At 32.3% G+C, this 11,370-nt stretch overlaps 1 protein-coding gene across 1 annotated transcript; it reads left to right on the top strand.

The window, feature by feature from the left end:
- Positions 1-9,331: 9,331 nt before the first annotated feature.
- LOC122504523 lies at positions 9,332-11,303 on the top strand (the record flags this gene model as incomplete). The annotated part of the gene is given in 1 exon segment (XM_043615676.1): positions 9,332-11,303. A coding segment is annotated over 1 exon segment (1,962 nt). The 5' UTR covers positions 9,332-9,338.
- Positions 11,304-11,370: the final 67 nt, after the last annotated feature.

Here is an 11,370-nt window from a genome sequence, read left to right as displayed (position 1 = left end):
TTAAAAAATCTAGGTGCATAGTTTGGGAACCTGCATCAAATCGAAGTTTTTAAGCTAAAAATATATTTGTTAAATATTTAAACCCTTTTATCAACTAACTAATAAATAAAGTAAGAAATGTTATAGATTGCAAATTAGATAAAAAGTATTTGCTAATGTTTAAATTGTATTAAAAAAGTTAGATGCATAGTTTGGGACCAGAATCAATTTAGTGTATTTAAGCTAAAAATATCTTCCTAAAACATTTAATTCCTCTTTTCAACAAACTAATAAATAAAGTAAGAAATGTTATAGTTTGCAATTTAGATAAAAAGTATTTGTAAATATTTAAATATTATTCAAAAGTTTAGATACATAGTTTAAGGACCTGCATCAAATCAGAGTTTTTAAGATAAAAATATCTTAGATAAACATTTAAACCCTTTCATCAATTAACTAATAAATAAAGTAAGAAATTATATAGATTGCTATTTAGCAAAAAAGTATTTGCTAATGTTTAAATTGTATTAAAAAACTTAGATGCATAGTTTGGGGACATGCTTAAAATAAGAGTTTTTAAGCTAAAAATATATTTGTTAAATATTTAAACCCTGTTATCAACAAACTAATAAATAAAGTTAGAAATTTTATAGTTTGCAATTTAGATAAAAAGTATTTGCAAATGTTTAAATTGTATTAAAAAGTTAGATGCATAGTTTGGGGACCTGCATCAAATCAGAGTTTTTAAGCTAAAAATACCTTAGATAAACATTTAAAACCTGTCATCAACTGACTAATAAATAAAGTGAGAAATGATATAGATTGCTATTTAGCAAAAAAGTATTTGCTATTGTTTAAATTGTATTAAAAGACTTAGATGCATACTTTGGGAAACCCGCATCAATTTAGAGTTTTTAAGCTACAAATATATTTTTGTAAAATATTTGAACGCTCCTATCAACTAACTAATAAATAAAGTGAGAAATGTTATAGATTGCAATTTAGCTAAAAAGTATTTGATAAGTTTAAATTTTATTAAAAAACTTAGATGCATAGTTTGGGGACCTGCGTCAAATCAGAGTTTTTAAGCTAAAAATATCTTAAATAAACATTAATACCCTGTCATCAACTGACTAATAAATAAAGTAAGAAATAATATAGATTGCTATTTAGCAAAAAAGTATTTGCTATTGTTTAAATTGTATTAAAAAACTTAGATGCATAGTTTGGGGACCTGCATCAAATCGGAGTTTTTAAGCGACGAATAAATTTGTTAAATATTTGAACCCTCTTATCAACTAACTAATAAATAAAGTAAGAAACTATATAGATTGCAATTTAGCTAAAAAGTATTTGATAAGTTTAAATTTTATTAATAAACTTAGATGCATAGTTTGGGGACCTGCGTCAAATCAGAGTTTTTAAGCTAAAAATATCTTAGATAAACATTAATACCCTGTCATCAACTGACTAATAAATAAAGTAAGAAATAATATAGATTGCTAATTAGCAAAAAAGTATTTGCTATTGTTTAAATTGTATTAAAAAACTTAGATGCATAGTTTGGGGACCTGCATCAAATCGGAGTTTTTAAGCGACAAATAAATTTGTTAAATATTTGAACCCTCTTATCAACTAACTAATAAATAAAGTAAGAAACTATATAGATTGCAATTTAGCTAAAAAGTATTTGATAAGTTTAAATTTTATTAATAAACTTAGATGCATAGTTTGGGGACCTGCGTCAAATCAGAGTTTTTAAGCTAAAAATATCTTAGATAAACATTTAAACCCTGTCATCAACTAACTAATAAATAAAGTAAAAAATAATATAGATTGCTATTTAGCAAAAAAGTATTTGCTATTGTTTAAATTGTATTAAAAAACTTAGATGCATAGTTTAGGGACCTGCATCAAATCGGAGTTTTTAAGCGACGAATAAATTTGTTAAATATTTGAACCCTTTTATCAACTAAGTAATAAATAAAGTAAAAAATGTTTTAAATTGCAATTAAGTTAAAAAGTATTTGCTAAAGCTCAAATTTTATTAATAAACTTAGCTGCATAGTTTGGGGACCTGCATTAAATCAGAGTTTTTAAGCGAAGAATATATTTGTTAAATATTTGAACCCTCTTATCAACTAACTAATAAATAAAGTAAGAAATGTTATAGATTGCAAATTAGCTAAAAAGTATTTGCTAATGTTTAAATTGTATTTAAAAAGCTAGATGCATTGTTTGGGGACGTGCTTCAAATCGGAATTTTTAAGTTAAAAATATATTTGTTAAATATTTGAACCCTCTTATCAACTAACTAATAAATAAAGTAAGAAATATTATAGGTTGCAGATTAGCTAAAAAGTATTTGCTATTGTTTAAATTGTATTAAAAATGCTAGATGCATAGTTTGGGGACCTGCATCAAATCGGAGTTTTTAAGCTAAAAATATATTTGTTAAATATTTGAACCCTCTTATCAACTAACTAATAAATAAAGTAAGAAATGTTATGGACTGCAAATTAGCTAAAAAGTATTTGCTTAAGTTCAAATTTTATTAATAAACTTAGATGCACAGTTTGCGGACCTGCATCAAATCAGAGTTTTTAAGCTAAAAATATCTTAGATAAACATTTAACCCTGTCATCAACTGATTAATAAACAAAGTAAGAAATGATATAGATTGCTATTTAGCTAAAAAGTATTTGCTAAAGTTCAAATTTTATTAATAAACTTAGATGCATAGTTTGGGGAACTGCATGAAATCAGATTTTTTAAGCTAAAAAATATCTTAGATAAACATTTAAACCCTGTCATCAACTGCCTAATAAATAAAGTAAGAAATGATATAGATTGCAAATTAGCTAAAAAGTATTTGCTATTGTTTAAATTGTATTAAAAAACTTAGATGCATAGTTTGGGGACCTGCATCAAATCGGAGTTTTTTAGCGCAGAATATATTTCCTAAATATTTAAACCCTTTTATCAACTAACTAATAAATAAAATAAGAAATGTTATAGATTGCAATTAAGCTAAAAAGTATTCGCTAAAGTTCAAATCTTATTAATAAACTCAGATGCATAGTTTAGGGACTTCTATCAAATCAGAGTTTTTAAGCTAAAAATATCTTAGATAAACATTTAAACCCTGTCACCAACTGACTAATAAATAAAGTAAGAAATGATATACATTGCTATTTAGCAAAAAAGTATTTGCTATTGTTTAAATTGTATTAAAAAACTTAAATGCATAGTTTGGGGACCTGCATCAAATCGGAGTTTTTAAGCGAGGAGTAAATTTGTTAAATATTTGAACCTACTTATCAACTAACTAATAAATAAAGTAAGTAATGTTATAGATTGCAATTTAGCTAAAAAGTATTTGCTAAAGTTCAAATTTTATTAATAAACTTAGATGCATAGTTTGGGGACCTGCATCAAATCGGAGTTTTTAAGCGAAGAATATATTTGTTAAATATTTGAACCCTTTTATCAACTAACTAATAAATAAAATAAGAAATGTTATAGATTGCAATTAAGCTAAAAAGTATTCGCTAAAGTTCAAATCTTATTAATAAACTCAGATGCATAATTTAGGGACCTTCATCAAATCAGAGTTTTTAAGCTAATAATATCTTAGATAAACATTTAAACCCTGTCACCAACTGACTAATAAATAAAGTAAGAAATATTATAGGTTGCAGATTAGCTAAAAAGTATTTGCTAAAGTTCAAATTTTATTAATAAACTTAGATGCATAGTTTGGGGAACTGCATAAAATCAGATTTTTTAAGCTAAAAAATATCTTAGATAAACATTTAAACCCTGTCATCAACTGTCTAATAAATAAAGTAAGAAATGATATAGATTGCAAATTAGCTAAAAAGTATTTGATATTGTTTAAATTGTATTAAAAAACTTAGATGCATAGTTTGGGGACCTGCATCAAATCAGAGTATTTTAGCGAAGAATATATTTCTTAAATATTTGAACCCTTTTATCAACTAACTAATAAATAAAATAAGAAATGTTATAGATTGCAATTAAGCTAAAAAGTATTCGCTAAAGTTCAAATCTTATTAATAAACTCAGATGCATAATTTAGGGACCTTCATCAAATCAGAGTTTTTAAGCTAATAATATCTTAGATAAACATTTAAACCCTGTCACCAACTGACTAATAAATAAAGTAAGAAATGATATACATTGTTATTTAGCAAAAAAGTATTTGCTATTGTTTAAATTGTATTAAAAAACTTAAATGCATAGTTTGGGGACCTGCATCAAATCAGAGTTTTTAAGCTAAAAATATCTTAGATAAACATTAAAACCCTGTCATCAACTAACTAATAAATAAAGTAAGAAATATTATAGGTTGCAGATTAGCTAAAAAGTATTTGCTATTGTTTAAATTGTATTAAAAATCCTAGATGCATAGTTTGGGGACCTGCATCAAATCGGAGTTTTTAAGCTAAAAATATATTTGTTAAATATTTGAACTTTCTTATCAACTAACTAATACATAAAGTAAGAAATGTTATAGACTGCAAATTAGCTAAAAAGTATTTGCTTAAGTTCAAATTTTATTAATAAACTTAGATGCACAGTTTGGGGACCTGCATCAAATCGGAGTTTTTAAGCGAAGAATATATTTGTTAAATATTTGAACCCTCTTATTAACTAACTAATAAATAAAGTAAGAAATGTTATAGATTGCAAATTAGCTAAAAAGTATTTGCTATTGTTTAAATTGTATTAAAAATGCTAGATGCATAATTTTGGGACCTGCATCATATTGGAGTTTTTAAGCTAAAAATATATTTGTTAAATATTTGAACCCTCTTATCAACTAACTAATAAATAAAGTAAGAAATGTTATAGACTGCAAATTAGCTAAAAAGTATGTGCTAAAGTTTAAATTTTATTAATAAACTTAGATGCATAGTTTGCGGACCTGCATCAAATCAGAGTTTTTAAGCTAAAAATATCTTAGATAAACATTTAAACCCTGTCATCAACTGATTAATAAATAAAGTAAGAAATAATATAGATTGCTATTTAGCTAAAAAGTTTTTTCTAAAGTTCAAATTTTATTAATAAACTTAGATGCATAGTTTGGGAACCTGCATGAAATCAGATTTTTTAAGCTAAAAAATATCTTAGATAAACATTTAAACCCTGTCTGCAACTGACTAATAAATAAAGTAAGAAATGATATAGATTGCTATTTAGCTAAAAAGTTTTTGCTAAAGTTCAAATTTTATTAATAAACTTAGATGCAGAGTTTGGGGACCTGCATCAAATCGGAGTTTTTAAGCGAAGAATATATTTGTTAAATATTTGAACCCTCTTATTAACTAACTAATAAATAAAGTAAGAAATGTTATAGATTGCAAATTAGCTAAAAAGTATTTGCTATTGTTTAAATTGTATTAAAAAATGCTAGATGCATAATTTGGGGACCTGCATCATATCGGAGTTTTTAAGCTAAAAATATATTTGTTAAATATTTAAACCCTCTTATCAACTAACTAATAAATAAAGTAAGAAATGTTATAGACTACAAATTAGCTAAAAATTATTGTGCTAAAGTTAAATTTTATTAATAAACTAGATGCATAGTTTGCGGACCTGCATCAAATCAGAGTTTTTAAGCTGAAAATATCTTAGATAAACATTTAAACCCCTGTCATCAACTGACTAATAAATAAAGTAAGAAATGATATAGATTGCTATTTAGCTGAAAAGTTTTGCTAAAGTTTAAATTTTATTGATAAACCTTAGATGCATTAGTTTGGGAACCTGCATGAAATCAGATTTTTTAAGCTAAAAAATATCTTAGATAAGTATTTAAACCCTGTCTGCAACTGACTAATAAATAAAGTAAGAAATGATATAGATTGCTATTTAGCAAAAAAGTATTTGCTATTGTTTAAATTGTATTAAAAGACTTAGATGCATACTTTGGGGACCTGCATCAAATAAGAGTTTTTAAGCTACAAATATATTTGTTAAATATTTGAACCCTCTTATCAACTAACTAATAAATAAAGTAAGAAACTATATAGATTGCAATTTAGCTAAAAAGTATTTGATAAGTTTAAATTTTATTAATAAACTTAGATGCATAGTTTGGGGACCTGCGTCAAATCAGAGTTTTTAAGCTAAAAATATCTTAGATAAACATTTAAACCCTCTTATCAACTAACTAATAAATAAAGTAAGAAATATTATAGGTTGCAGATTAGCTAAAAAGTATTTGCTAATGTTTAAATTTTATTAAATCAGCTAGATGCATAGTTTGGGGACCTGCATCAAATTGGAGTTTTTAAGCTAAAAATATATTTCTTAAATATTTGAACCCTTTTATCAACTAACTAATAAATAAAATAAGAAATGTTATAGATTGCAAATTAGCTAAAAAGTATTTGCTATTGTTTAAATTGTATTAAAAATGCTAGATGCATAGTTTGGGGACCTGCATCATATCGGAGTTTTTAAGCTAAAAATATATTTGTTAAATATTTGAACCCTCTTATCAACTAACTAATAAATAAAGTAAGAAATGTTATAGACTGCAAATTAGCTAAAAAGTATGTGCTAAAGTTTAAATTTTATTAATAAACTTAGATGCATAGTTTGCGGACCTGCATCAAATCAGAGTTTTTAAGCTAAAAATATCTTAGATAAACATTTAAACCCTGTCATCAACTGACTAATAAATAAAGTAAGAAATGATATAGATTGCTAATTAGCTAAAAAGTTTTTGCTAAAGTTCAAATTTTATTAATAAACTTAGATGCATAGTTTGGAAACCTGCATGAAATCAGATTTTTTAAGCTAAAAAATATCTTAGATAAACATTTAAACCCTGTCTGCAACTGACTAATAAATAAAGTAAGAAATGTTATAGATTGCTATTTAGCAAAAAAGTATTTGCTATTGTTTAAATTGTATTAAAAGACTTAGATGCATACATTGGGGACCTGCATCAAATAAGAGTTTTTAAGCTACAAATATATTTGTTAAATATTGTGACGATGTGAATTGTCGTTCTTTATGTTGTCGAAATTCTGAATCGTCATGTCATCTGTCGGAATTATCCCTGAACCGTGATCGTTAATTGGTATGGTAATTTAGAAAGTCGGAACTGCCGTGTGAGCCACTATCAGTGGTAAATGTGTGTCGCGCGGCTAGTTAGTAGGAGAGAAAGTGGTAGAGGGCAGAGCCGCTGTCTATTAGAAAGAGATAGAGAGAGGAGAGCCAGCGGAACGAGAGAGAAGAAGAGTCGAAGAAGCCGAGCACGTGTAGGAAAAGCGAGAAACAGGTGTCAGTAGTTTTTCGCCGGCATCTTGGTAATGAGTTGATCTACGAGATGCGTAGAGAGTTGTGTAGATAGAGTTGAGAGTAGTTGTGTTAAATTTTGAGTGTGTGAGAGAACTGGAGTTGTGTAAAGAGTTGTAATAAAGTAGAAATTGTGAAAAGTGACTTATTTGTGTGTTGGATTATTTCTCTTCCCTCAATTCAGGAATCCTTTGGAAGGAGCGTGCCGGAATTAGGAAAGAGAGAAATCGAGAAGCGTCGTTGGGGTGAGTCAGTATCGGGCCAGTATTTTACCAGTCGTGTCTCGTCGTTGGCATTTCTGCTTGCCAACTTGTTCAGGCAGAATTTCCTCTGACGATTGAGAGCGTCTCAGAGGTATTGTTGTTTGTCGGGTTGTTTTTAAAGAGTCGAGTATAGTTTATTAATTAAGCTTCAAAATTAATTGGCGCCTGACGGCGAGATTTTATTTATTTAATTTCTCATTATTATTTTTGTTGAAAGCGTCGGATTTTGCCTGACGTAAAGCAGAACTTTTACACTAAATTAAAATTAGTTAAAATTATACGTCACAAAATTTGGCGCCCAACGTGGGGCCAAGCTCGAACCGAGACACGACTGAAATTTAATTGTGAGCCAGATTTTAGTGCAAGTGTGCCAGAAATTTGAATCTTTAATTTAGCCAGAGCCAAAGTTTATTTTGTCAATAGCCAGAAGATTCAAATTTTGTTACTTGCCAGTGTCAGAAAATTGTATATGTTGCCAGAATTTTGAATTTTCTGTTGCTAACGCCAGACATAAAAATTGTATGTTACCAGCTGACAGAAAATTCAAAATTCCCATTGCCAGATTGTTTATTGATTTATTTTGACAATGCCAGAATTTATTTGTTCATAAATTATGAGTAAATTACGGCCAGAAATTGTGTAAAGTAAGGTTGTAGATTGCTTTTGCCATTAAATTCGAAATTTTCTTTTTCTTTCGAGACTGTAGAAATTTCCTGCTGTGATAAAAATTTAAATCAACAAATTAAAGATTTTTTTTTTGTTTGCCGAAAGCCAGTTTTGTGAGAAAATCCCGAGTAAAATTCCAAACAAACTTGTGTAAAATCAAAAATGTTCTAAAATTTTTATGCCGAGCACATGTTAGACCGGAAATAAAATTCGGGTTAGTCACGTGATTGCAAATAGTACGCCGTACGGTCGAGAGAAACGACGCGCCGGGATATTTGAATTTCAGCAGTCGAGAGAAAGTTCGCGCGCACCAGAAAAAGTGGCTCAGTAGTAGTAGTAATAGTGGCTAGAGAGAGAGAGAGAGAGAGAACGAGAAGAAGAGAGAGAGGGAGAGCCGAGTCACCAGTCCGCCGGAAAAAGAAAAATTTTGAAAGGGGGCCCTCCTTGAGTGGGTACGTCCTTGCTTTCAAGATAGCACAGGGCCGTGTATACTAATTGTGCACCCCCCTTAAAATTTTAAATTATTCGAACTTAGAAAATTTTTTGATTCTTTGAAATGGCAAAGGCAAGTAGCGAGATGCAGGAGTACAAAAGACGCATGAGCGAACTAATTGAAGTACCATGCGTAAGCCGAGCATGGGAAACAATTAGAGTCATGCAAATTGGTCAAGTAGTGACGAACTTACTGAGACACCAATTGTGTATCAGCGGGTCGTCACAAGTATTGCGAGAGAGATTGTTAAGAGCCGAGATGAGACTGGCCTTGACTGATGGTACTGAAGTGCCATTTAGCGACCAGTATGACCTTGGAAATTCCGATAAAATCTTTTTATTGGAAGCCTTCCCAGAGCCAGAATTTAGCCCGTTTCGTTTTGTTACGCGACAAAGGGGTGGCCAGTTTTCATCTGCGGATAATGAGGAATCCGATAGTGGGGCGAGCCAGATCCATGAAAGAATTCGTGCAAGGGAAATTAGGGAGAGTGGGAGAAATAAATCCCGGGATGGGGCATCGTACAGCAGAGCGAATCCGACCAACGTTGCAACCACCCCAAATTTCACACCCCACCCCCAGTCATGTCAACAGCCAGTATGACGACTGTTTCTCCCACCACTACTAGTGCTCAAATGAGTATGACAACGAGCACTGTCATGACATCGCCGCACACCATCACCTCAGCCACAATGGCTCCAAATGTTCAGAGCCTCCGTGATTCAGTCGCGCGTTTGGGTTTGTCGCCAGAAATAAGAAGACTTATGGAGTATGCCGAGAAGATAGATCACCAGTATTCTGGAGGGGGGTGGGAGTTGCAACAAAGCCAATGTAGGGCCGAGATTGGTGATGGGTATCAATTGACCCACCATCAACAATCGCACATCGTGTCCCCACATGGAAAAACCCCTGTAGCCGAGACCTCACAATCACATCACACAAATGATAGAGTGAGGCCCACACCCGCCCCTAGAAGCCAGTCAAGCCGAAGTAGCAGGAATGAAGACAGTGTAACTCAACAAAGAGTGCCACGAAATGGAGAGCCAGTGAGAAAAGAGACTGAAAGAAGTGTGTGTAGTAGAGGGGGAAGAAAAAGTGATCATGTTAGGAAATTGGGTAACATTAGAGAAGAAGGGCAGAGAAAAGGGGAGAGAGAAACCAGACTGAATAGAGGAAAAGAGTACGAGAGCAGTGAAGGTAGTAGTAATAGCGAGAGAGTTAGTGGTGGGGATAAAATTAGTGTTAGTGATAGAGTGTGTAGAGAGTGTCAAAGAGAGAATAAGAGGGTCGACAGACCGAAGAGAGGTCAGTGGGAGAGCCGGAGATCAATCTTAGATGACTCTACGAGTGAGTCAGAATCTGAGAGTGATCTGAGTCAATGCCAGAGAAGTGGGGGGAAAAACAAAGAAATTAAGTCCGGCCGAAGGTCCAAAGTGATTAAAACACTAAAGGACTGGGACTTAAAATTCTTTGGTGATGACGACAGTGCCGAAGAATTCTTGGAGCGCTTGGAAGACTGTAAGGCTTGGTCGGAATTTTCTGATCAAGAAATATTGCAAGCACTGCCAATCATGTTGCAGAAAAGTGACAGTAGTTGGTTGAGATGTCTCCGCCAAGAGATAAGGTCGTGGAAATCATTCAAGAGGGCGTTCAAAAATGAATATCTGGTGACAGTAGACGACGACGACGTGATTGATGAGCTGAGGGCCAGGACACAAGGGAAAGGAGAGAAAATATCTCCATACTTGACCTGCTTCAGGTTAATCTTAGGACACATGAAGCGCCCCCTTGACAAGAAACAACAAGCCAAAATCGCCTACAAAGGACTTACGCCGGAATATAGACGACAATTGGACCACTTATATTTTGATTCTCTCAGCCAGATGGAGAAAATTCTACGGAACTTCGAAAAAGCCAAAGACCTAGACGAGAGGTACACCCCCCCTCCACCTAAAGAGAAGATGCGTTTTCCTGCAGCAGCCGTGAAGGAAAGCCGATTCAAGAAAACGGTGAGATCAGAAGCAGCGACGTCGGAGGAGGAGTCGGAGTCGAGTGGTAGTGACCACTCAACTAAGGAGAGCAAAGAGACGAACGAGGCCAGGATAAAAGAGAAGCCAGACAGTGTATGTGTAGACGCTATGACACTTATGAAAACAGCCCAAAAATCAGCGGAGCAGAGTCAGGTAGTCAGTTCACCCCGACCACAAATCTGGCCAGGACCTATGCAAATTGCATACCCAGCCATGTACGCAGGAATTGTGTCAGGAGGAGCCAAACCAGTTGGTTTGCCAAATGTAGAACAAAATGGTTCACAAACGGCAACAAAGCAATTAATGGGAGTTTGTTTTCAGTGTCAGTCTATAGGACATCGGGCCAGAGATTGTCCCAGGAGGATCTGTTTTCAATGTCAGCAACAGGGACATTATGCCAAACAATGCCCCCTGAGGCAAGCCCAAGTGGAGTCATGCCTAGTGTGCAAAACACCAGGAGTAAACTTCCTGAGATGCCAGAATTGTGTAGAAATACGGAGAATCTTGGAGAGCGGGGCCTGGAGGACATAGAGAGCCCTGATACAATTGGGCACGACAGCGGGAGAAGAAGAGCCGAGAAATAGAACTGGTGTGAGAGCTG

Source organism: Leptopilina heterotoma, unplaced genomic scaffold (genome assembly GCF_015476425.1).
Source record: "Leptopilina heterotoma isolate Lh14 unplaced genomic scaffold, ASM1547642v1 Lhet_302, whole genome shotgun sequence".
NCBI lineage: Eukaryota > Metazoa > Arthropoda > Insecta > Hymenoptera > Figitidae > Leptopilina > Leptopilina heterotoma.
This window is presented reverse-complemented; position numbering and strand designations above follow the sequence as displayed.